General features: G+C 40.4%; 1 protein-coding gene across 1 annotated transcript in view; it reads left to right on the top strand.

Annotated features, from left to right (window-relative positions):
* Positions 1-27,465, top strand: part of IGF2BP3 (insulin like growth factor 2 mRNA binding protein 3) — a gene marked incomplete at both ends in the record, with an annotated part of 141,816 nt that overhangs the window by 72,128 nt on the left and 42,223 nt on the right. Inside the window, 2 exons of the mRNA XM_080818419.1 lie at positions 26,622-26,673; positions 26,767-26,830. Coding sequence (XP_080674545.1) covers positions 26,622-26,673; positions 26,767-26,830 — 116 coding nt within the window. The remainder of the gene's footprint in view (positions 1-26,621; positions 26,674-26,766; positions 26,831-27,465) is intronic.

Raw genomic sequence — 27,465 nt, 5'->3', positions numbered from 1 at the left:
TTTAGCAGGCATAACTCAAACTGTTTTTGATTTCACTTTAGTTTAATATACTGAAAATCCACTCTGTTTTCTCCGTACAAACCCAGAGGGGAACAGTGACTTTTCTAACCTTAATTTCAGAAGACTTCCTGCTCTGTTTGTTCATACTGTGAGTGTCATAGTGATTGAAGATCATTCCCATAACAAGTCAGGAATGGTCCAGGATCGTAAAGTGCTTCAGCAGCTCATGTTGGTGACGCCGATGGCAGAACCCCTCAGCGGGGCCCGCAGCTGCTCCTGCAGGGAGAAGGTGAGCACTGCTGGGGAGAGGAGCCAGTTTTGCCAAATGGACTCCGTCTTCTCCATGACCATCTTTGTTTTCCTAACTTTCTGGGTTCCTCTTGAATAGCAGAACGATGATCTGGTTTTCATAGGGACCTTTCTTTCAAAGGCGGGTTACAAATCTGAGTTTGGTTTTAGTGTTTTGAATACCTCCCCTCTTCCAGCCAACTCCGTTCCTGTGCCGTCCTTCTGTGATGCATCGGGTTGGCTCTGGCATGTTCATGGAAGTATTTTTGCAGTGGATCTAGGCAGAGTCCCAAGGTGGCTTTTGCAGTTGTTCTCAAGTGAAATGGAGATTCTGGTGCATAAAACAAACACAATTTAGTTGAAGGATGTGATTTTATTACCTGCCCTCCACCTTGCTGGAATGGCTTCCTTCGGTTGTGCTATGTGTGTGACAGAGGTGGTGGTGGTCTTTGAAGAAGCCCTGTTACTCTCAGGATGTGGGCCCGAGAGGAGCAGGACAAAGCCAGTGATGGTTCTGAGGCCAAAACCGGGTTCAGATAGAGTGCAGAGGCTGTTTTGTTGTTCAACTTCTACAGAGTTGAGCTGTGTTAGAAATGTGTTCATTTTAGTTGGATTTGTGTATATGTGATGAGCAAAAAAAAATACTTTGGGTGGAGAATTCTTGTACATCGTTTTGTTCCATGATTCTCCATCCTAGAGAAATAGGTTATGGGAAGGAGGACTGTTTCTTCAGTTGCTAAGCCTCTCTGTGCCTCTCATACATACTGAGAGCATGTTTAAGGGTGTGTGCTTTTTACACCGCGTGTGTCCGATGTGTGTTAAATACAGAAATAACCTCTTGATCCAGTGTTGGAGGAACAGTTGGCTCATCTGGCCTTTGTGGGTGCTATGGACCGAATAATTGGGTCTCCCCAGAATTCCTGTTGAATCCCCAATCCCTGTGAGGGTATTTGGAGGCGGAACCTTTGGGAGATGATGAAGTCATGAGAGTAGAGCCCTGGGAAGGGAATTAGTGCCCTTACGAGAAGAGACACAGCGGTGGTTGCTCTCTGCCGTGTGAGGATGGAGCAAGGAGGAACTGTCCATAAACCAGGAGCAGGGTCCTCACCAAGACCCCCACCATGCCGGGGTCTAGTCTTGGACTTCCAGCCTGTAGAACTGTGAAAAATAAATTTCGGTTGTTTAAGTCACGCAGCCTGTGGTCTTGATTAGAGCACCCCAAGATGTTGGGGAAGTTGTAGAAATGTGATACCTTCCTTAGGAATTTAAAAATGGCTTCTAAAATTCTGTGTTTGGGGAGTTTTGAAACATACACACCTAGAAAAAATAACATGATGAACCTTCATGTATCTAGCTTTAAAGATGATCAGCGTCCTCTTCTTGTTTTATCTGTATTCCTTAACTTTGTTGTTATTTTCTGGATTATTTTTAAGCAATTCGAGGTAACTGATGGCACAGAAAATTTGTTTGACCTGCTACACATGAACATAGGTGTATTAGTTTCCTCTTGCTGCTGTAATAAGTTACCACAAACTTGGTGGCTTAAAACAGCAGTCATTTATTCACTTACAGCTTTAGAAGCCAGGAGTCTGAAATGAGCCTCACTGGGCTAAAGTCATGGTGTTGGCAGGGCAGATTCCTTCCGGAGACTCCAGAGGAGAATACATCTCCTTGCCTTTTGCAGCTTCTAGAGGCCACCTGTGCTCCCTGGCTTGCGGCCTCTTGCTCCGTCTTCAGACGGCATCGCTCCAGTCTCTGCGTCCTTTGTTACCTGACCTTCTCTCTGACTTTGGACTCCTCTTGTGCCCCTTTGATAATGATCCTTGTGATCACTTGGATATTCTCCCTGTCTCGAGACTTGTTAATTATGTCTGCGAAGTCTCCTCTGCCATACAAGATAACATTCACAGGTTTCAGGGACTAGGAGGGATACACATTTTGGACCATTATTCAGACTGCCACAGTAGGGCCTCCATGTGGTCAGCACTTGAGGTCAGGTAAGTGGTCGGGCTGTGATCCCCAGCGTGGGGACTCTAATCACAGGGAAACACATCAAGACTAAGTTCTTCAAAACCTAGAGGGACCTCTGATCAGAGCACAGCTTGTCATTTTGTGTAGAGGATGTGGCGTTCCCTCAGTAACAAGGGAGAAGGAGATACATGTTTGTATCAGGTCAGTTAATAACTTGGTGCCTTTTGACATCTAAGAGAAAAGACTGCAGCAGTCCAATGTGAGGTTCAAGGTGATGCTAACATGTGCCTCATCTCTGGTTTTGCCTTGGCCAGTTGACCAAACGGTGCTCTCCTGGGCCTAGTGCCATTTTGATCTCACTTCCCAGAGCTGCTGAGCCTTGCCCCTCCCGTTCCTGGCTCCTCTGTGTTTTGTTTGTTTGTTTGTTTAAGATTTTATTTATTTATTTGACAGAGAGAGACACAGCAAGAGAGGGAACACAAGCAGGGGGGAGTAGGAGAGGGAGAAGCAGGCTCCCCACCGAGCAAGGAGCCCGATGAGGGGCTGCATCCCAAGACCCTGGGGTTATGACCTGAGCTGAAGGCAGACACTTAAGGACTGAGCCACTCAGGCACCCCATGTTTTTTGTTTTTTAAAGATTTTATTTATTTGAGAGCACAAGTGGCAGGAGAGAGGCAGAGGGATAGGAAGAGGGTGAAGCAGACTTCCCGCTGAGCAGGAAGCCCAACATGGGACCAATCCCAGGACCCTGAAATCATGACCAAGCTGAAATCAGACAATTAAATGACTGAGCCACCCAAGTGCCCCAAGTCTGTAATAGATTTTAAAAAATGATAATAATCCCACTGGATTTGGGGAAGGGGTAGAGAGGGTAGATATAAAAAAAAAAGTTATAATGTAGGGGTGCCTGACTAGCTCAGTCAGAGGAGAGTGTGGCTCTTGATCTCAGGGTCATGAGTTCAGGCCCCACATTGGGTGTAGAGATGACTTAAATAAACTTAAGAAAAAAAAAATGTAAATTTTTTGTCCCATGTCATTGAGTTTTCTTGATGTACGGATCAGTTCACTGAAGTTTTGTTTTTGTTTTTTCTTTTTAATGATGTATTTGTGTATTTTGTGGGAATAAATTGAAATCTTGTTACAAGCTATGTTGGGCTCTTCACAAGCAGGTTGTGTTTGAGAGAGAAATCTTGCAGGTATTTTGTCTTGCTTTGGCTACTTGTTTTAAGTAGTTGATGTTTTTGATTAAACTTTATAATAGAATTTAGCTTAAAATTTAACTTAATGTTTTGGAGGAAGCCCTTTTTTTTTTCCCCTCTTTTAAAGAAAAGCTTCAGACTTTAGTGTTGAAGAAATGAGTCACAAAGAACTGAGAAGCGTCACCCAGTGATGCTCTGTATGGCTGTTACCGAGTGGGCTGTGCCCCCAGATGCCGGCCTCATTAGGGTGCATTAATGCTAAGCCCTCCTGAGTTTACACCCGTCATTACCTCTGTGCTCTCTTTTCTCAGCAAATCTGGTGCCCGTCAGCCCTGAGCATGTTCTGCACACTTCCAGTATTCCAGTATTGTTGAACAGGGCCCGAAGTTGCCCAGCTGAACAAGTATTTCTGATTTCAAATAATCTTCATGATTTCTTTTCCATGAAAGACATGACTTAATCATGTTGGTTTCTTGCCTAACTAAACATGGGCAAGTATTTCGTCAGACACAGCTTTGTTTCTGTATGCTAGGAATTTTACCCTGACTTGCTGTTAGATTAATGTTTGTTTAATAAGAGGACCTATGCTCATATCCTTCCCTCTGCTGCAAGAGACAAAGCTTTGTAGTACATGATAGAGGCTTTCTGCTTGCAAGAGCTGTTTTCTGCTGAGTGGGTTTTCAGTTTGCTGTGTTGTTTCTTCCTGCGTTTAAGGGTCACCTCTACCTTACAGTATAGAATTTTAACTTTACCACTGACTTCATACTAATCTTTTTTAACCCTGAATTTCCCCTGGCTTTATTTTTCCTTCATTGAAATTAAAAAACAAAAAACAAAAAACAAAAAACAACAACAACAAAAAAACCCAAACGTGTGTTGATTGTCTTTTGTAAGTTGCTCTATCCTTTTCGTAAGTAGTTGTTAGTTGGGACGCCTGGGTAGCTCAGTCATTAAGCATCTACCTTTGGCTCAGGTCCTGATCCCAGATTGAGCCCTGCATTGGGCTCCCTGCTCTGTGGCAAGCTTGCTTCTCCTTCTCCCACTCCCCCTGCTTGTGGTCCCTCTCTTACTGTCTCTCATTCTGTCAAATAAATAAATAAAATCTTGGGGGGAAAAAGTAGTTGTTAGTCATGCAGGTTTTTTGGTATCTAAAAGATCTTGGTGTGTGAACTAGATTGATGGTTCCCTCTTTTTAGAAAATGAGACTCTCAGTAAACCTAATTAGTTCCTAAAATCAAATACACCCCCAAAATTGTGGTATGCACATGTGTAAGATTCGTTGTTGTTCAGTTTATACCAAAAATTCATAAAAGTGTGTATGGGTTTATGTACCTGTTGCAGTAACTTTGTGGCCTCTCTAGGATCCAGTCCACTGATAAGGATCAATGGTGGGAAGTCCAAGGTTGCCATGCCTCCTTCCTTCCATAGCAGGGGGACTCTAGCAGAAGCTCTTTTCCCACTGAGCCTTGTTTAAGCCTCAGAATCCTCCTTGTATGTTTTAATCTGAGTGCACTATGTTTTTTTCTTTTTCTTTCTTTCTTTCTTTTTTTTTTTTTTAAGATTTATTTGAGAGAGGGTTTGTGGTGGGGAGGGCAGAGGAAGAGGCACAGAGAGAATCCCAGGCAAACTCCCTGCTGAGGGCTGAGCCCTATGTGGGGATTAATCCCAAAACTCCAAGATCATGACCTGAGCTGAAACCAAGAATCAGAGGCTCAGTCAACTGAACTATCCAGGTGCCCCTGAGAGTATTGTGTTTTATGCTGTGATATCCTAGGATGACTATTAATGAGACTTACTGCGTTGTTCAATTTTTAGCTTTGTTTTCAGATGCTTAGCAATGAATGTACTTGCTTCTTGAACTAAATGCATTTACGAGTAAGGACTAGAAGTGGTGGTCAATGAACATTCACATAAAAATAGTAACGTTCCTTTGTTCCTTCACCCTGTGCAGGTCTTTACTCCTATTGATTTTATTCTACCTTGTGTGTGTTACAGTTTATCCAACAAGAGTATGTACTGGGCTTGTCTACAGACAACTGTTAGTTTTTATTTTATTTCTACGCACAGTGTGTGTGTTGAAAATCATTTGGATGAAATATTCCTGTTATTTTGCCTTGGTTTGATGATAAACTTGTTACTTCATTGCCTGAGTGTGTGTGTGTGTTGGGGGGTGGGGTGGGAGCTGGACAGAGGTAGAGAGAGAATCATAAGGGGCTTGATCTTACAACCCTGAGATCGTGACCTGAGCTGAAATCGAGAGTTGGAAGCTTAACCAACTGAGCCACCCAGGTGCCCCTCATGGTACCAGCTTCTAAGGAAGTAGTTCCTTGGTCACTGTTAACACAGTTCTCAGTTTTGTGTTTTGTTTGGGGCTCAGTTATGAAGAAGGTAAAAAACAGATCTGCATGGGCTCCCAGTTATCGGTCAGAATGTCTGAGTGTCTTTAAAAGCCCATCACAGCCCTTGCACGCCCTGACAAACTGAGAGTGTTATGAAGGGAGTGAAGCTATTTCAGTAGCCACAAAATTGAGATTAAAGAAAGGCAAAGACCAAACCATGGTGATTAGTTTTCTTTATGAAAGTGTGAGTCTTGTGTGCTATATAATTGTGATTTTGGGATCTGTGTGCCCACAAGGGAGAAGGGAAAGGGATAAGGATGGTAGTGTACTTAAAGATTCTGTGTTTAGTTCTAGCTGACATATGAGAGATTTCATTTGTGTGCAAGAATGGGGATGTCATGGAGGGGTTGCCTGCTACCCAGATCTTCCAAGTAGCTCTGCCTGGTAGAGGTGTAGTAATTTACCGCAGTCTAGTGGTATTCTTTGCTTGCCTTTGGCTCAGTTGCTTCATCTGTATCCTTTATGTGTTGGTCAGTCGAAGGACAGGTCAGCTCTTAATCAGTTGGTATATTAGTTTTGAACAGCTTTCAGCTTTTTTTCCAGAAACTCTGATAAAAGGAATGACCTAAAATGCCCTCCCCCTCTTGTAAGTAATATAGATTCATTGGATAAAATTTGGAAAGTCAATGATAAAAAGGCTTGGTATATTTTCATTTCTATGCAGGTATACCATAATTGAATTAACATATTGGAGTGTGAACTTTTAGAATGTTTGCAGTTACAAAACTTTTGTATAAGTTGTATACTTTCTTAAAAAATATTTTATTTATTTATTAGAGAGAGAGAGAGAGAGAGCATAAGCAGGGGGAGCAGCAGAGGGAGAGGGAGAAGAAGCAGGCTCCCTGCTAAGCAGGGAGCCTGACTCCGACTTGTCTCAGGGCTCAATCCCAGGACCCTGGACCGTGACCTGAGCTGAAGGCAGACACTCAACCAGCTGAGCCACCAAGGCATCCCTAAGTTCTGTACTTCTTTATACTTAAAGTCTTAGCCAATTTTATCTGCAAAAATCAGTAGTAGTATTTCATTTGACATGTTTACCTAACTTTGACGAATAGTGAAACTTTCCAAATGCATATTGACCATTTGTCTTCGGCTGTAATTTCTCTTTTTGTCCTCTTTACTCCAACAGTGTATGTCTGACAATACTTTCATACTAACTGGATAAACAGCATTTATAATGCAGATAGTAAAGATATATCATCTAATTTCTTTTTCCACCTGTGTGAATTAACAATTTCATGAAACAGTACTGATCCTATTGCATGTGATTTCCTACATTTGTTTTTCTCTCTTAAAACTTAGAGCCTTTTCTCATGTCAAACATTGGTAGTAATTCTCGTTTTCTTAATGATTTGTAACAACTTAAACTATACGAGATCTTTTCTTAATAATTTTATTGAGGTATGATTGACAAACTAAATTACAATTTTTAAAGCATACAATTTTTTTTTAAGATTTTATTTATTTATTTGGAAGAGAGAAGGGATCATGAGCACAGGGCAAGGGAGAAGCAGGCTCTCTGCTGAGCAGGGAGTCAATTTGGGGCTGGATCCTAGGACTCTGGGATCACGACCTGAGCCGAAAGGCAGATGCTTAACCAACTGAGCCACCCAGGCATGTTCCATAAAACATGCAATTTAAATTTTGATGTGAGTATTTACCTGTGAAACCACCATCATAAATGATAATGAACATAGTTATTGCCCAAAGTTTCCTTGTGCCCTTTTGTATTGCATCCTTTCTCTCAAGCACCTACTGTTCTACTTTCTATCACTATAAGTTAGTTTGCTGGTTGTCTAGAGTTTTAGTAAGAGTCCTATGTACTCTTTAGGTCTGGCTTCTTTCAGTCAGCATAATTGGAGATCTGCCCATACTGTATGAATCAGTAGTGCATTCCTTTTTGTTTTGTTTTGTTTAAAGATTTTATTTATTTGACAGAGATCACAAGTAGGCAGAGTCAGGCAGAGAGAGAGGGGGAAGCAGGCTCCCCGCTGAGCAAAGAGCCCGATGTAGGGCTCGATCCCAGAATCCTGGGATCATGACCCAAGCCGAAGGCAGAGGATTTAACCCACTGAGCCACCCAGGCGCCCCGGAGCGCATTCCTTTTTATAGGTAAGTTAGGATTCCATTGTGTGGATATACTATAATTTGTCCATCTGTCCACTGATGGACATTTGGGTTGTTTTTTACTATTATAAATATGGTATGAGCATTTATGTGTAGGTCTGTGTATGGATGTGTACTTTTCTGGGGATACAGTTGGACTTCGAGAGTTGGTATGAAGATTATTTTAAGCTTTAAGACATTTGAGATTCAGCAGATTTCAAAAGAAGCCTATTGAAAGCTTTATCTGACTAAGGGCAGAGATTTCTGGAGACTAACATAAATCCATTTCCAGGGGAGTCTTACTGGCATGAAAAAAGATGGAAAAGACCATTTGCCTCTTTAAAAATGGACATTGTCACAAACCTTAGCTCCCATTGGTTCTAATACGAAGTCTTTTCTCATCCCCCTCGCTTACTCTCTGTCACATTGGGCTCACCAGTGCCCATTTTTAGCTAGTTAGAGAAACACTCCTTTTGTTTCATATACCACATGGGTATATGAATAAACTTTGTAATTTTTTTTCTTGTTAAATCTGTCTGTTGTCAGTTAAATTCACAGGCTCCCCAATCACGGAACTTAAGTTGGTAGAGGAAAAATGTTTTTTCTCCCAACACTCGTAATTTCTCTTGGGTGAATTTTGGGGTGGAGTAACTGGGTCATAAGATAGGTATATGTTAACATTTAAGAAACTGCCAAACTGTTTTCCAAAGTTACTATTCCATTTTATGTTCTTATCAGCAAGTTTTGAGAGCTTTAGTCCTAAAGTGTAGAGTGCAGCGGGTTTTAGTGTATTCATTGAGCTATGGAACATCATCACTATGTAATTTTAGGGCATTTTCATCACCCCCAAATCAACCCTGTACCCTTAAGACTCAGTTCCCTTTTATACCTCTCACCAGTCCCTGGCAACCACTAATGTATTTTGTGTCTTTGGATTTGCTTATTCTTGACATTTCAAATACACAGTATCATACAATATGCAGCCTTTTGTGATTGGCTTCTTCCGCCTAATAAAATTATTCAATGTTCATGTTGTTGTGGGATGTATCGGGTGCCTTTTTTTTTTTTTTTTTTTGAGTAGGCTCCATGTGGGTCCAATGTGGGATTAAACTCATGACCCTGAGTTGTGTGCTCTACCAAATGAGCCAGCCATGTGCCCACTTCTTCTTCTTCTTCTTTTTTTTTTAAAAAGTTAACTTGTAATTTTAGAATAGTTGGTAGGTTTATAGAAAAATTACAAAGGTAGTACAGAAAGTTACCATATATATATCCCACAGCCAGTCTCCCCTGTTACTAACATTTTTCATTAGCATGGTACATTTGTCACAGTTAATGAACCAACCTTGTTGGGTCCTAGTTTATAATAAACTGAAGTTCATACTTCATTCAGATTTTCTTGGTTCTTACCTAATGTTACTCATCTGTTCATCTGTTCCTGGGTCCTGTCCAGGATACCACGTTACATTTAGTTGTCATGTCTCCTTAGCCTTCTCTTGGCTGTGATCGTTTCTAGGTTTTCCTTATTTTTGATGACCTTGACAATTTCGAGGAGTATTGGTGGGTATTCTGCAAAATGTCTCTAGGGGACTTACCTGAAGCTTTTCTCATGATTAGACTGGATTGGTTCTGGGTGTGGGGAGGCCAAGAGGTAAAATGCCATTCCTATTATATCAAGAGTATATACTATCAACATGACTGACTTATCACTGTTGATGTTAAGCTTGATCACCTGGATGAAATAGTGTGTGTCAGATTGTTTTACCGTAAAACTGCTCCTCCACCTGCCCCCAGTCCCAGTCCCCTTTCCATGCTATACTCAATGAAAGGAAGCCACTGTGTATAACCCACACTTAAGGAATGGGGAGTTATGCTTTACCTCCTTGAGGGCAGAATACCTAACATAAATTATTTGGAATTTTTCTCCACGGACATTTGTTTATTCTCCCTCATTGATTTATTCAGTCATTTAGATTTGTGGATATTTATTTTGTATCTTGAGTTGTAACCCAATATTTACTTTGTTGATACTGTTCCAGCTTTGGCTACCGAGAGCTTTCACTTGGTGCCTGTCTCCCTGTGGTACCCTAACCGGTGTGTGTGTGTGTGTGTGTGTTTCTGTTTGAGAACTTTTTTTTACTGTCTGATAGCACAAAGTATTCACAATCACCCTGTATAATTCCTGCTCTAGTCCTAGAATCTGCCATTTCTTTAAGGAGCTGTGGCTCCTTATATTGGAGAATGGAATTAGAAACCAAGAAACCTGGGCAGTGGGTATGACCATTACCACTGGGGTGTCATGGCTTCTGGGTTCTCCCAGCTGACAGCAAGGAAATACATTTGTATATACTAACTGGTGTATATACACATCTGTAAATATATTTCTATGTAATTATATCAAATTAAATATTACCGGTACTTCATTCTTTCTTATTGCTAAATAGTATTCCATTACGTAGCTACAGCATTTTGTTCATCAGTTGATGGACATTTGGATGGTTTCCACTTTTCAAATATTGTGAATAATGCTACTATGAACATTTGTATACAGGTTTTTATGTGGGCATATGCTGTTTCTTTGATAAGGACCTATGGTTACCCTATGCTTAATGTTTTGAGGCCCTGCCAAACTGTTTTCCAAAGTGACTGCATCATTTTATATTCCCAATGGCTATTAATAATGGTTCCAACTTCTTTACATTTTTACCATCCTTATTTTAGCCATCTTAAAGGGTATGAAGTGTTATCTCATTGTGGGTTTTTAAAAACTTTTACTTTTTTAAAAAATTCTAAACTTATTAGAGAGTGCTTTTGTGTGAGGGGGGAGGGGCAGAGGGCTAGGGAGAAGCAGACTCTCTGCTGAGCAAGTCCCAGGACTCTGGGATCACATCCTGAGCCCAAGGCAGACACTTAACTGACTGAGCCACCCAGGTGTCCTTCTCATTGTGGTTTTAATTTGCATTTCCCTCATTACTAAAAAAAAAACCTTTTTTTTTTTTCATGTAGTTGCTTTTGAACATTTGGGACACCTGAGTATGCCAGTCGGTTGAGCTCCAACTCCTGATTTTGGCTCAGGTCATGTTCTCAGGGTGATGGGTTCGAGCCTTGCATTGCACTCTGCACTCAGTGGGGAGTCTACTTAAGATTCTCTCCCTCTCCTGCCCCTTCCCCCACGTGCATGCACACCTGCACGCACTCTCTCCCACTCTCTCTGAAATAAATATTTAAATCTTTTGGACATTTAAAAATTAGTTTTCTTACTGAGTTTTTAGATTTGTGAGATATGCGCGCGCGCGCACACACACACACACACACACACACACACAAGCTTTTTAGCAGAGGGGTGCTTTGCAAATAATTGCTTCCAGTCATCTCTTTTGTTGCTTTTCTCATTTTCTTAAAAGTGTCTTTTAAAGAATATTGGAAGCAATTTTCAATTTCTTACTAATTTGTACGAACTATATGCTTATTCTTCAGCCATACTGGATCTTCAAAAAATGTTTCAGATTCTTAAAGCTTTCTAAAGTGGGTAGTTTCAAGCATATACAAATGTACGGAGAGTATGTGATGAATCAGCCCACGAGCCTATCACTGAACTTCAACAATGATCAGTTTATGGCCGATCTCATTTCCTCTATATATCACCCCTCCAACATTATATCCAAGTAAGGTCAATATTTCACAGTTGGTTGATTTCTCTTAAGCCTTTTTTTTTTTCTTTTTTTTTTTTTTTAAAGATTCTTTTTTTTTTTTAAAGTAATCTCTACACTCACTGTGGGGGTCAGACTCACAATACAAAAGTCAAGAGTTGCATTTTCTACAGACTGAGCCAGGTTCCCCACTTTTTTTTTTTTTTTTAAGATTTAATTTTTTAAAAATTTTACAGAGCACAGACAGGGAAAGTGGCAGACAGAGGGAAAGGGAGAGGCGGACTCCCCGCTCAAGTGACTTGATCCGAGGAGCCTGGGATCATGACCTGAGCCAAGGGCAGATTCTTTTTTTTTTTTTTTATTTTAAGATTTTATTTATTTATTTGACAGACAGAGATCACAAGTAGGCAGAGAGAGAGGAGGAAGCAGACTCCCCAGGGAGCAGAGAGCCTGATGTGGGGCTCGATCCCAGGACCCTGGGATCATGACCTGAGCCGAAGGCAGAGGCTTTAACCCACTGAGCCGCCCAGGCACCCCTCCAAGGGCAGATTCTTAACTGAGCCACCAGGGGCCCCCAGGTGCCCCACTCTTAAATCTCTTAATCTTTGGGTTCTTACTCCATTTTGTTAACTTAATTATATGTTGAATAAACTGGATTTTTTATCGTCCTGTCACAATAGATTAGTTGATTCTACCCTCATAGTTTGTAGCTTTGTTTCTTAGTCCTTCATATACCTGTGAATTGGTGGTTAAGTCTAGAGCAGGGATCTTCACCGTTGCTGCTTCTTAGAACCACCTGGGGAGTTTCATAAAAATTTTTAATGTCCAGGCTGTATTTCAGACTAATTAAATCATAACTCCAGGGTTAGGGCCCAGGCTTTAGTATTATAAGCTCTTCACGTGATGCAGCTGTGTTGCCAAGGTTGAGACCACAAAAGGCTTGGCTGTATTGATATTTTCTACCCCCCACCCCCAACTTCTCTTTAAGCAAGAATACTTCATAGGTACAGACGTCTGTCAGGAAGCATGTATCTGATTTCCTTTTGTAGTTTAACATCCATAGTTTTTAAGAAATCCATTTTATGAAGGGAAGCAAAAAGGGTGACTTTTCAGTTCTTCTCATTTATTAACTGAAACACTTCTATAAAGAGAAACTTCTGCAGAGATACTGTTTGGTTACTCTGAGATTAATTACCTACAAGAAAGGCAGCGTTTGATTCTGCTTATTTACCAGACTTGGTTCTCCAGCAGTAACAGATACTTTTAAATATTTGAGTTTATATACCTGATACTTGAGTTTATAATACTAATTTGTGTCTCAAATCTATTTTTGTTAGCTTTATTGATAGTCAGTTTGTCCCATTTTTAGCCAGTAGGAGCTCTTTCTTGTTGGCTTCTGAGTCCTTCTGCTGGTACAGCTGTGTGAAGAAAGCAAAGAAGCTAGCTAGCATGTGAAAGTGTGAACTAAAAGTTCTCATTTCTGTAAACAAAACACATGCTGCTTATGTAAAAAGCCAGACAAAGTCAAAATGAAAATTTCCATTGATGAGGACATTTAATGAAAAACTTTCTGAACATGCTTTATTTTTTGGCTATATACATGTGGTTATTGACATATGTGAAATGATACCATGAGTGCTGTTTTGCAGGCCTAAGTTTTAGTACTTACCAACTGTGTTGTACGGATCTGTTCATGGCCTTTTTAAAAAAAAATATTTATTTATTTGAGAGAGAAATGAGAGAAAGCACAAGAAGGGGAGGGTCAGAGGGAGAAACAGACTTCTCACAGAACAGAGAGCCTTTTGCAGGACTTGAACCCAGGACTCCAGGATCATGACCCAAGCCGAAGGCAGTTGCCCAACCAACTGAGCCACCCAGGTGCCCATCGCCTTTATTTATTTTTTAAATGGCTGTTTAATTTGAAAAGACTAATTTATTTTTGTTGGTATATAGATTGTTTTCCAGTTTTTCATTCTTATAAATAGACTCCATTTTATTATGACTTCATTGAGATAGTCACATGTCCTATAATTCGTATGTTTAAAGTGTACAAATCAGTGGTTTTTAGTTTTTTTTTTTCAAGGTTTTATTTAAGTGAGAGAGAGAGAGAGAGAGCAGGAGAGGGGAGAAGGTTGGAGGGAGAAGCAGACTCCCCATGGAGCTGGGAATGTGATGGCAGGACTCGATCCCAGGACTCCAGGATCATGACCTGAGCGAAAGGCCGTCGCCCAGCCAACTGAGCCACCCAGGCGCCCAGTGGTTTTTAGTATATTCACAGATACATGCAACTCTTACCACAGTTAATTTTAGAATATTTTCACCACACCGGAAAGAAACCCAAATTTATAAAAAAAGAAGTAGAAAGAAAGAAAGAAAGAAATCCTGTACCCTTCAGCTAACCCCTCTTTAAAAAAAAAAAAAAAAGATTTTATTTATTTATTTGACAGACAGAAATCACAAGTAGGCAGAGAGAGAGAGAGGGGAGGAAGCTGGCTCCCTGCTGAGCAGAGAGCCTGGCGTGGGGCTCGATCCTAGGACCCTGGGATCATGACCCGAGCTGAAGGCAGAGGCTTTAACCCACTGAGCCACCCAGGCACCCCTCAGCTAACCCTTCTTATCCCCCACCTTCCCCTTAGCCCTAACCAACCACTAATTTTTTAGTCTGTATAGATTTGCCTATTCTGGGCATTTCATAAAAATACAAATCATTATGGTCTTTGTGTCTAGCTTTTTTTTGCTTAGCAAAATGTTTTCTCTGTGTTGTCGCATGTATCAGTATGTTTTCCCTTCTGTGGCCAAATTACAGTCCGTTGTATGGATATGCCACCTTTTGTTTCCCTATTCTTCTGTTGAAGGACATGTTGGTTGTTTCCACTGTTTTTGGCTGTTGTGAATAATGCTGCTGTGAGCATTCATGTACAGTTTTTTGGTGTGAACATGTTTTTATTGTTCTTGGGAGTGTACGTAAATTGTTGAGTCCTAAAGTAACTAAGGTTTAGAGGAATTGCCACAGTTTTCTAGAGTGGCTCTACCACTCTGAAATTGATGCTCTTAACAATAGTATATGAGAGCTCTGCTTCCTCCACATGCTTTGTCCCTTATCTTTGTGATTATCTGACCTTAGATTTTTTTTTAAAGACTATTTATTTATTTGACAGAGAGAGATCACAAGTAGGCAGAGAGGCAGGCAGAGAGAGGGGGAAGCAGGCTCTCTGCTGAGCAGAGAGCCCGATGTGGGGCTCGATCCCAGGGCCCTGGGATCATGACCTGAGCAGAAGGCAAAGACTTAACCCACTGAGCCACCCAGGCGCCCCCTGACCTTGTGATTATCTGACCTGGTGGTTATAGCCATTCTAGTGGATTTATTTACTTTTTTTAAAAAAGACTTTTATTTATTTATTTGGCAGAGAGAGATCACAACTAGGCAGAGAGGCGGGGGGGGGGGTAGCAGGCTCCCCGCTGAGCAGAGAGCCTGATGCGGGGCTTGATTCTAGGACCCTGAGATCATTACCTGAGCCGAAGGCAAAGGCTTAACCCACTGAGCCACCCAAGCACCCCTATTCTAGTAATTGAAAGTGACAGATCATCATGGTTTTCGTTTGCACTTACCCGATGAGTAATGTGGATGCCAAGCATCCTTTCATGTGCTTTTGGTAATTTGTATATCTTCTTTGGGGGAAATGTCTTTTCAAGTCCTCTGCCATTTTCCTCTGCCCCCAAAATTCATGCATTTGGCTTTGCCCTTTGTTCATTTGTTTCTCTAGAACTTTCTCCAAGTGAGAGCCTTAAGAATAGGAGGGAGAGACACACTATTTTCTTGGCATCTCTTTTTTTTTTGTTTTGTTTCTTTCTTTCTTTTTTTTTTTTTTAAGATTTTTATAAGATTTATTTATTTATTTGACAGACAGAGATCACAAGTAGGCAGAGAGGCAGGCAGAGAGAGAGAGAGGGAGAAGCAGGCTCCCTGCTGAGCAAAGAGCCCGATGTGGGGCTCGATCCCAGGACCCTGAGATCATGACCTGAGCCAAAGGCAGAGGCTTAACCCACTGAGCCACCCAGGCGCCCCTCATTTTTTTCTTGATTGTAAAATTACATATTCATTGTACAAAATTTGGAAGGAGAAAAGAAAGAAGAAAAAGTCTTTCTCCCCAATGGCAATGTGGTTGAATTACTCATAGTTCACTTTGGTATGATAGTCATTTTTCAACATGGTTGGATTGTGTTGTGTGTGTAAGCTGATATCTGTTATGTTTTAAATGTGCTTTTTAAGAAAATTGAGCTGTAATTCATGTACCATAAAATTCATATTTTAAGCGCATAATTCAGCATCCTTTAGTGTATTCACAAGGTGTAAGGAGTTGTCGCTGCTATGTAATTCTTGAACATTTTTCATTATCCCAAAAAGTAACCCCATAGCCAGTAATACTCACTGCCTTTCCTCCCTGGTAGCTTCTTGCAGCTCCTGGCAACCAGGTTCTGCTTTGTCTCTATAGATTTGCTTGTTCCGGACACTTCATATAAACGGTATGATACAATATGTGGTCTCTTTCACTTAACATTTTGAAGGTATATCCATATTGTACTATGTACTTCATTCCTTTTCGTGGCCAGACAGTACTCCAGGGTATGATTATATACTATACATTGTTACCCACTCATCACTTTCAGTATTTTATTATGAATGCCCCATAAAGCCCAGGAGAATAACTAATGCACATCTGAAGGTCTAATTCTTTTTTTTTGTAAGATTTTATTTATTTACTTGACAGACAGAGGTCACAAGTAGGCAGAGAGGCAGGCAGAGAGAGAGAGAGGAGGAAGCAGGCTCCCTGCTGAGCAGAGAGCCCTATGTGGTGCTCGATCCCAGGACCTTGGGATCATGACCTCAGCCGAAGGCAGAGGCTTTAACCCACTGAGCCACCCAGGCGCCCCTGAAGGTCTAATTAAGGGAGATATTCTCATCAATACTGACTTTGGAATCAAACTCTCTTCTGCAGCTGTTTTTATTTTTTCATTTTTAAATAAACTTCAGATAGGGGTAATGGATAAAATGCCAGCCTCTTGGATTGTCTGTTACCACTTTGGGAGGCCACTGTGATCTTGGGTATTTTTCACTTCATTAGATGAGTCACTTTCCGGTTCGTGCCTTCACCCATAATAGTGTTGGAATTGTAATTAGGCTTTTGAACTACTCTGTCTTTTCCTTTAGTCATTTGTAGCTGTTTGGCTTGATAATCCCTACCTTTCTGCTAAAGGAGTAAGTAAGTGAGTAACCGAGACTTGTGTTTACTTCTAGGATTCCCTAGCTTTCCATGTTTGGTTGGGGAGTGGGGGGCCGAGGCCTGGGAGGAAGGCTGGGCAGTCACTGCTCTCAGTTTTCTGCTGGGCTCTCCCCAGACCCTGTGACATGTTGGGGTAGGCCACAGACAGCTTACGGTTCGAGGTTTGGAGGATGCTGTGATTGCGACTGAAGAAAAGACAGCAGCTTCATAGTTCATAGTGTGGAAATCCATCTGGCAGTTAAAAAGAATAATGTAATTTTGTGTTTACCAGCGTAGACTGGCCACCAAGATGACAGATTGGAGGGGGGAAAGGCAAGACAAGTAATATCCTACTTTAAATTACTTAAAATCTGCCTCAGTTTATTCATCTTCAAAATGGGGAAAGTAACCACATTGTGAGGAATAATTGAGAAAGTATATATAAGCTGTTTTAGAACTGTAATCGATAGACTTTACGAAAATTAACTCAACAAAATCATTCTCTCTATGGGTGGATATGTGAATACATAAACATCTACACATACTTAAAAAAAAACAACTTGAGCCAAAATTCACGTAATTGTGAAAGTAACTATGTGGGAGTGTGCAGCTCAGTGGGTTTCAGTATATTGACAAGATGTACAACCATCCCTACAAATTCCAGAACATTTTCATCATTCCATAAAGAATACCCCTGTCAGTAAGCTGTCACTCCCTATTTCTCCGTCCTCCAGTCCCCGGCAACCACTAGTCTACTTTTTGTCTCTTACAGATTGACCAATTCTGGTAAATGGAGTTGTGTAATATGTGACTTTGTATGTCTGGCTTATTTTGCACTTCATGTAATGTTTCGAGGGTTTATCCACATTATAGCACATATCAGTACTCCATTCCCTATTTGGGACAAATAGTCCATTTGTATGTATACACCACATTATCCTTTCAGCAATGGTGAATGATGCTATTAGGAACATAGGTGTACAAATATCTCTTTGGGTACCTGCTATCAGTTCTTCTGGGTATATATCCAGAAGTGCAATTGTTGGATCGTGTGGCAATTCTACTTTTAATTTTTTTGAGGAACTGCCATATTACTTTCCATAGGGGCTGCACTGTTTTACATTTCTCCCAGCAAAGTATGAGAGTTTTAATTTTTCCACATCCTTGCCAAGACTTCTAGTATTCTCCTTTAAAAAAAATTTTTTTTTAGGCCTCTAGTGGGTGTGAAGCAATCTCAGTGTGGCTGTCATGTTACATTTCCCCTAATGCTGATGATAACGAACATCTCTTCATGGGACACATACTTTGAAAAACATTTGGGGGCACCATCACACTGACAGTGGTTTCTTTGAGAGTTTGGGGGAAGTAACTGGTTTGAAAGCAGGTAGTCAGAGGGACCCTAACTTTATATTGTTTGATGTGTTTTACAAGTGTTGAAGTTAGTAAAATGTAGAGTAAGTTAATCTGATTGAGGTAATGGAAATATACAGTATTTAGTGCTTGGGACAAGGGCTAGGGAAGCTTGTTGACCTTGGAGTTGATATCAAGTTCTTCACCTACCAAAGGCTGTTTTTGGTCTTCCAGCAAAGAAAGAACTGACTGACTTCAGTCTGTATCATTATATTTTATTTTAATTGTGTGGGAAAACGAGGCAGCTTAGTTGACCAAGTGGCTAAAAATGTGGGCACCGGAATCTGATAGCTGTGGTTTTAAATAATTTCTCTATCATTTAACTATCCAAGTTAAAACAGTGTTAACTTTCCCATGCCATGATTTATGCATCTATAAAATGGAATATTCCTTTATGGGATTGTGTGGAATTAAATAAGTTAAAAACAGGTAAAATATTTAAGACAGCACTGCTAGTGGAAAGCACCTAAATGTTGTCACCCATAATTCATTACTGAAAGCAGGCCAAAGTAGTTGGAGAGGAGAGCTTGGCTTTAGATGATGAGCAGGTCACATGGGACCTTTGGGGCACTTGTTAGGGATCTTGGATCCTTTCCCAAATACAAAGGGAAGCTCTTAGAGTTTGTCATAGGGTGTAAGTTGATTAGCTCAGCTTTTAAAAATCAGTCTAGGTTAGCATGGTCCAGTTGAAAGAAAACGCAGGCCACTTATACAGTTAAAAATTTTCTAGCCGCTATGTTAAAGTGAAAAAGAAAACAGGTGAAAATGAATTTTAATAGTACCCCTTTACTTAATATATCCAAAATATTATAATTTTAACATGTAATCCGTATTTTAAAGATAGAATTTTATATATTTTGTACTAAGCCTTGAAAATCTGGTGTTTATTAACTTTTAAAGTAGATTCCACACCCTCTGTGAAGCCCAGTGCAGGGCTTGACCTCACTACCCTGAGATCAAGACCTGAGCTAAGGGGTGCCTGGATGGCTCAGTGGGTTAAAGCCTCTGCCTTCAGCTCAGGTCATGATCCCAGCGTCCTGGGATTGAGCCCCGCATAGGTCTCTCTGCTCAGCAGGGAGCCTGCTTCCTCCTCTCTCTGCCTGCCTCTCTGCCTACTTGTGATCTCTGTCTGTCAAATAAATAAATAAAATCTTTAAAAAAAAAAAAACCTTAAAAAAAAAAAAAGACCTGAGCTAAGATCAAGAGTCACACACTTACCTGCTTGAGCCACCCAGGCACCCCTGGTGTTTGTTTTACACTGAAGGACATTGCACATGTGGATTGGCCACATTTTGGGTGCCCAGTAGCCACATGTAGCCTGTGGCTAGCACACTAACAGTGTAAGTCTCACTGTTTGAGAGTGAATAATTGGAAGCAGAAATGAATACGGGGAGACAGGAGCATGTTGTGGTAGTGCGGAGCGAGATGATGAAGGCTAGTTCTAGCATGGCAGACGAGAGAGCAAGGGGTAGGCCCAGAGCAACGTGGAGGTGGACTTTCATTAATAAGCTTCAGGGGGCTGAAGGTAAAATTTTCGAGACTTAAATGAGCAAGGCTTCTTGCATTTGTAATTCTAGAAGGTATCACCGCTGACTATAAAAAGCCATAAAAGGAGAAAAGAACACAGCGTTGGGTCTGGGCATGGATGTTGATCATAAGGTTTCTCCCAACAGGAGCTCCTGAGGCTTGCTGTCTGTGACTTTTTTTTTTTTTTTTTTTTTAAGATTTTATTTCTTTATTTGACAGACAGAGATCACAAGTAGGCAGAGAAGCAGGCAGAAAGAGAGGAGGAAGCAGGCTCCTCGCCAAGCAGAGAGCCTGATGCAGGGCTCGATCCCAAGACCCTGGGATCATGACCTGAGCCGAAGGCAGAGGCCTTAACCCACTGAGCCACCCAGGCGCCCTGCCTTCTGTGACTTTTTGAGGTCTGTTCGTACATGGTAACCTGGACTGGTTATCTATTAGTTGCTTGATCACGTGATGTTATAGAATCCTGAGTTATTATCTCCTTCCCATGTTAGAGGATCTAACTTGTGGAAGTTGAGTGTGGCAAGAAAGTTGTGAGGCTTTGCTCTCTGTACCTCTGATGCTGAAACATTCATGGGGGATGATGGAGGCTGAGATGCCCTCTGGGTGTTATCAGTAATAAAGACGATGGGCCCTGTGCCTTGTGAGGTTATCAAAGATCTGGTCTGTGTATGTTGGCCTTCTTGAGTTGAAATTGTTTACAGAGTTTGATGTGAGAAAATGGTTTGTTACTCAAATAATTATGGTGGTAACACTTTAAGGAAATCTTCATTAAGGTGAATATTTCTTTAAATTTTTTTCTATCTGAGTTTTTTACCAGTATTACAAATGCTTATTGGGGCCTGTGATGTAGAGTTGTTCTTGGTTAATGTAGCTAGTCCTCTCATAGATGATGTAAAAGAATTGAAACTTCTGGAATGATTTTTATCCATAAATAGCAACAAGTGGCTTCTGTTTCTATGAAATGTGTTGAGCTGTATTTGAAGGACGTTTCTCACATACCTGACTTTCCAAAGTTGATTCTGTGGAGGTTTTTCTCCGTGTTCTTGTTGACATGGGGATTAGTAAAAAAATAGCTTCTTTCTTGGAGGGATGGCGAGACGGGGTGATTGGGTGATGGACATTAAGGAGGGAATGTGATGTAATGAGCACTGGGTGTTATATACAACTGATGGATCACTGAACTCTACTTCTGAAACCAATTATACATTATATGTTAATTAATTGTATTTAAATTAACACCCTCTTCCGCAAAAAAGAAAAAGGAAATTAGGTCTTTTTAGATGTAATCAAATTAAGAGGTGTCATTTGGGATTAAGGTGGGATCTAGGTCCAATGGCTGATGTCTTTATATGAGAAAGGAGAGGCAGATTCAAATGCAGAGACACAGAGGCCCAGACTTGGGGAGAGGGGCCCTGTGCTGATGGGGGCAGAGAGTGGAGTTGTGCGGCTGCAGGCTCGCAAACAGCAGGGATTGCCAGCAGCGACCAGAAGCTGTTAGAGGCAGGGAAGGATTCTTCCTTGGGCCCTACAGAGGGAGCAGGGCCCTGCTGATGCCTTGATTTTGGACTTCCGGCCTCCAGAACTATGAGAGAACACATTTCTGTTGTTAAGCCTCCCAGTTTGTGGTATTTTGTAATGGCAGTCCTGGGAAAGTCGTGAGTGCTCTTGACAGATACGGGAATAAAAGCGCTGAGAGAGTCAGTAACTTGCTCCCAAAGAAAAACCAGCTGCTTTCTGGGAATCTCTCTCCGGAGTCTGAGTGTGGTTTTGGTGTTTGGGATATTTATTATTGTGTGGGTGTGTGTGCATGTGTGTGTATTTTGGTAAAGTGTGTGTTGGGGCAAGAGAGCATTAAATATCCTGATTTGATTTTTTTTTTTTTTTTTTTTAGAGATTTTATTTATTTGACAGACAGAGATCACAAGTAGGCAGAGAGGCAGGCAGAAAGAGAGGAGGAAGCAGGCTTCCTGCTGAGCAGAGAGCCTGAAGCGGGGTTCGATCCCAGGACCCTGGGATCATGACCCAAGCCGAAGGCAGAGGCTTCAACCCACTGAGCCACCCAGGCACCCCCTGATTTGAATTTTAATTTAACTGGTTTTTATATAATGCTTGTGACTGTACACTTACATATCTTTTTGAATGAATTCATGATAAATACCTGTTCACTTATAACACTTTGGACTTGTAAAGGAACCTGGAATTAGTTTCCTTTGCTTGTAGGACAAAAACTATTTGGTAGCTTCCTTTTAACCCTTTAGTTTTTGTTGTTGTTCCTCATTGAGCTAAGTGTATAGTTCTCAGGTAACAAAGCTATGGTCTCTTTCCTTACAAGTTTAGAGACAAGCGGAGCTCTGTGGGGCGGAGGGTCATAAAGGTGGTGGGGCATTTCCAGAGGCATTTTAAGAAAAGAGTAGCACACAAGATGGTAATATCCAGCATTGTCCCATCATCTTCTGAAACACATGCATGTGAGAAGGACTTGGATTCTATTATTGTAGATATACGATAAGTTTTCTTAAGTGTGGAAGCCAGTATAACCATTAGGAATAGATTATTTGTGGCACACCTGACAGTTACATCGCTGTGGTTAATAATGGCTAGTCTAGTGGGAGAATAAAGATCAGTGAAGAGAGGATAAAATAACATTGCTTTCATTTCTAGGATTAGGTGAGCTCAGGTGCTATGGAAACGAGGGTGCTTTACCAAGTCTTGAGGGTGTGACTGGATGGAGCTTTGGGTATGTGGGAAGTATGTTGAAGAGGATAGAAGAGGAAGGCAGTACCAAATCATTGATCTCCTCCACCATGCTGAACTTGTGACAATTTCTGTCATAAATTTGAAACCACTGAGGAGTAGTAATTTTAAGCAGAAGAGTGACAGGATATGGTGGTGAACTGGAGGCAAGATGTCAGTCGGACCCTCAGTTCAACTAGTTCAGAGGTGATGGGACCTCATGAGCTATGGGTGTAAAGAATCAGCAGTTAGCAGAAGGTTTATCTGCAGGGCATGAATTGCCCATGAATGCTCACAGGGGAACTGCTGAACTCCAGCTCGTCTGGTCAGGGGCAGGGGTGGTGGTGCTGGAGGTGGTCTGCTGTGGCAGAGGAAGTCCGATCTTGTCTGAGGCACAAAGATAGTTTTCCAGTTATCTTTATTTCAGTGTTCAGTGTATGAATAAACCAGCCTACTGGGTTGAAGAGGGGCATGAGGAAACTTAGCTTGATAAGGGTGGTGGTCTCAGGAGAGTGTACCTAATGGCAGAACTGATAAAATTTTGTGCAGTTCATTGCATTTCAGTAGCTCTTCAAGGCTAAAAAATCCTAGGCCATTTTCAAGTAATACTGACCTTAGTTACTCTTTTTTTTTTTTTTTTTTTTAATTTTATTTAATAGAGAAGGAGCAGGAGGAGGGAGAGGGAGAAGCAGGCTCCCCGCTGAGCAAAGAGCCCCATGCAGGACTCAATCCCAGGACTCTGGGATCATGACCTGAGCTGAAGGCAGATGCTTAATCGACTGAGCCACCCAGGCGCCCTGATTTTAGTTATTCTTGACAGCTTTATTGACATTCAGTTCACATAAAATTCACCCATTTGCAGTTATGATTCATTGTTTTTTAGTGTAACAGATATATGTACCCATCACCACAGCCAATGCTTATCAGCTTTCTTATCTCAAAAAGAAGCCTCTTCAGCTATCACCCTCTACATTCCCACCCACCAGCCCTATGCAACCACTAATTTACTGTCGGTCTTTATAGATTTCCATTCTCTGGACATTGCCTACTAGCAGAATCACTTAACGTGTTGCTTTTGTTTTTTGGTGATTGGCTTCTTTGACCTAACGTTTTCAATATTGATTCATGTGGCGTATGTTAGTAGTGAATTCTTTTTTATGGCCAAATAATATTCAGTTGTATGGTTGTACCACATTTGTCTCTCCATTCCTCACCCTGGATTGTTTGCACCCTGTACAGCTATGAATGACCTTAGTTCTCCTCCACAGCTATGTGAAGGACACCGATAATCTTTGCATTTATTGTGAGATGCTATTTGTGTATGTGGATGAACTTTTTTGAAAGGCTGAATATTTGAGATTTTTAAGTCCTAAGTATTTAAGAAAGGGACATTCCACCAAGACATTTCCTTGGAGACTTTAATTTGCTTTGATGCCTTCTTTCCCCTTCAGTTGGAATTTAAAACTTAGTGACACATAGAGAAATGTTTCCTTTGTGGCTCGAGTAAAATAAATTCATTTAGGATTGAGAATTGAAGAGATTTATGGAAATGTTAGAAATGTGCAATGGAAGTTTTTATTTTACTTTTTACCTTCAAACAAAGCTGTTAAATTTAAAGCATGGGTGGCGGAAATAGATGGGATAGGTAGAAACTACAAGATGTTCTAGCAGCTGAAAAGAAACAAGAACCCAGGGCGTGGGTGGTTAAGTGACAGATAACAGGAATGTTTGTCTTCCTAGTTAATGCAGGATGAATCAAAATGTCCAGACTTTCTTAGGGTAAGTTATGTTTAGTCTTCAGAGAGTTGAAGGTTTGGAATGACGTGAAACAGTCTGGTAGTCCTGTTTGACATAGCACGTTGAAACAAATGCTTGCCTGGTGGACTTAAAAGGAAAACTGGTTAGTATAACACCACTTAAATCATTTGGGGGTTGAAAGCCCTTTCAGGATTTGGGAATCAGATTGGACTATTAGAAGTCCTTCTTCTGTCTCTCAATTGTGATGATCCCCAAAATTTGTGCATAAAACTTTGAATTAAGACATCAAAGACCCATTGAAATTCATCTTTGGGGTCTAGATAAAACCCCTGAGGTTGTGGTGTTAACTTGTTTCTTAACTAGGTACCAAGATTGATACTGGACCTGTTTTTTGTTTGTTTTTCGGATTACAGTGTTCTGTTTTGTTTTGTTTTGTTTAGAATCAGGTTTATTTAAATACAATTTACATACAGTAAAATTCACCTTTTTAGTGTATAGAATTGTAGTTTCTAATTACCTTTCTAGAGATTTTACACATGGAATCATTGATCACCAATAACATTTATTATTAGCAATAAATGATCAAACTACCAGCAGTTTTTTTGTTCTGTGTGTTTCTTTCATAAACTCTGTAGCCAACATGGGGCTCCAATTTAGGACCCTGAGATCAAGAGTTGCATACTCTACCAGCTGAGCCAGCCAGGTGCCCTCAAGCAATTTTGTTATGAAAACACTAAGCTTTCTATAATATATGCAGTGAAAATTACATTTCCTTGATCTTTTAAGTTAAAAAATTATATCATTTATTTAATGCCTATGTGAATTATATATTTCCATATAAATGTGTGCATGTATATATATGTATAGTAGTACAAGTTAAGGTCGTGTAAGCTAAACTGTATGGAGACTGATGTATTACTGAACAAATTGCTTTTAGGAAAAATTAAGAATGATGTTTATTTAACATTAAATTGGCATTTATCCCAACTCCTTACACCCCTTCTCTACCACTACCACATCAAAACTGCGGTATAAAAATAGGTAACTAGAGGTGTCTGGGTGGCTCAGTGGCATAAGCCTCTGCCTTTGGCACGGGTCATGATCTCAGAGTCCTGGGATCAAGCCCCCGCATCGGGCTCTCTGCTCAGGAAGGACCCTGCTTCCTCCTCTCTCTTTGCTTGCTGCTCTGCCTACTTGTGATCTCTCTCTGTCAAATAAAATCTTTTAAAAAAAAATAGGTAACTATTCCATTCACAAATAGGTATTAGCCCTATTTAAAAATGGGGAAAAATATTAAAGTGCATCCCCAGACAGACCTTACTATAAATTTCAAACTTAAATCAGTAAACAAAATAAACCCCTGAAAAATACCACATGAGAGAAGTGTTATGAAGAAATGGGTTAAAGTTTAGTAGGGAATTAACAACAAAAAAAAGGTTAGTGTTTCTTAATGGTTTACTGTGTTCTTGGGGGCAGAAAACATTCTTGAGGCATTGTCCTTTAATTTTGCAATTAAACTGTTGAGTAAGTGGTTCACTATAAATTAATAAAAACTTGTTTTACTTTTTAAGAAAAGCTTTACAGTTCTTGGAAGCTAAGGACAGTTGAATTTGGTTTATACTGATGAGACCATGAGATATACATCTGCAGTTTATACTATAAAAGAATTTAGTTACTGTTACTGTTTTACCAGCTTCTCTTTAGAAAAAAACATGCACAGTGTAATAATAATGCAGCTGCAGGAAAGATGGTAAAAACAGTTTCAAGCTGTACATTTTCCAACAGTGTTAAATTAATTTCAGTTCATTTAGGTTAATCTTTAACTTAAGACTCTGGTAGAAAATCAACTATTCTTTTCATTTTGCCAGTCTGCCTTGAGAATGGTCTGTTCTGATTTGCCCGTAATAGCTGTGAAAGGAAGTTCTTTGGAAAGGAACATCTCAAAGATAAAACTTGACTTGGGACCTTATCTCATAAGACGATGTGTTAATATATATGTATGAGAAATACATAGTTCTTTCTCCTCCAGCTTTAGGAATTAGGCGGCTATGATTTTGAATACTGTGCTCAACCACTTAACTTCTTGGTTAGCCGTAGGAAGTGAGTTAAAATCAGGCATCTGGGAATAGGCAGGGGAGAGAAGCCCACTATGCCCTATGGTACCTTTCCCTGCTTCTGTAGTCCCAAAACCCCAGTTAATTTTTTTTTTTTTTTGCTCATTTCCATCACAATTACTTTGTGATTTTAAAAGGTATTTCTGCCCTTGTTAGTAACTTTGGGAAATTGAAAATCTGTAATTTTTTCTCGCCCTCCTGATAGGTGTTGGATAGTTTACTAGTCCAGTATGGAGTGGTGGAAAGCTGTGAGCAAGGTACATGTCTTCTCAATTGCTTTCAAATTTGTAAAAAGAAGAAAATAGAAAGAAAACTAACATATTTTTCTCTTCACTTTTCTCTTCCTCTAGTGAACACTGACTCGGAAACTGCAGTCGTAAATGTAACCTATTCCAGTAAGGACCAAGCTAGACAGTAAGCAGTTTGGAACTTTTAATCTATATATAACAACTAGGTTAAGTACAGTGCTTATATTTTGGGCTGTTGGGTAGCGGAAATAAGTTTTATTTTGCGAAGTTTGACCCTGCAATTTTTTTTTTAAGCTTGAATGTCTAATAAGAATCAGCATTGGTAAAGATTTATAACATTTTTAATATGTCTTTAATGCCAGTAATAGAGTGACATAGTGTGAAGCTGAACTACATCCTGTTTGCAAAAAGCTCTGGGCCTGGGTATCCTTGCCAAATTATATAAAGACTTTTTTTTTTTTTCTTATCGGTATATTACGTACAGTATTGCTATTTTATGTAAAGCCAGTAAGTTGAGCATGTGTTAAACTAACACCCTGTTAAATAGTAAGTTTTCTTGGTAACTGATTTTTCTAATGATTACTATTAAATTTAGGAGTGTGCAGACATTGGATCAGTGTAATTTGTCTTTAGATTTGAAAAATAGATTCCAGTGCAATTGACAGGCAGAACTTCACAGATGAAAAAAAACTCCCCTAGGAAAAGATAATTCTGTAGGCTTCGGAGTGATCTAATGAACTGACTGAGCACTAGACTAGATGAGGATGTCACAAAGACTGGCTTGAACAGAGCTACTCAGAA

The sequence above is a fragment of the Martes martes genome (genome assembly GCF_963455335.1).
Source record: "Martes martes genome assembly, chromosome: 11".
Lineage (NCBI taxonomy): Eukaryota > Metazoa > Chordata > Mammalia > Carnivora > Mustelidae > Martes > Martes martes.
The sequence above is the reverse complement of the archived record's forward strand: the minus strand, read 5'-3'. Positions and strand labels throughout refer to the sequence as shown.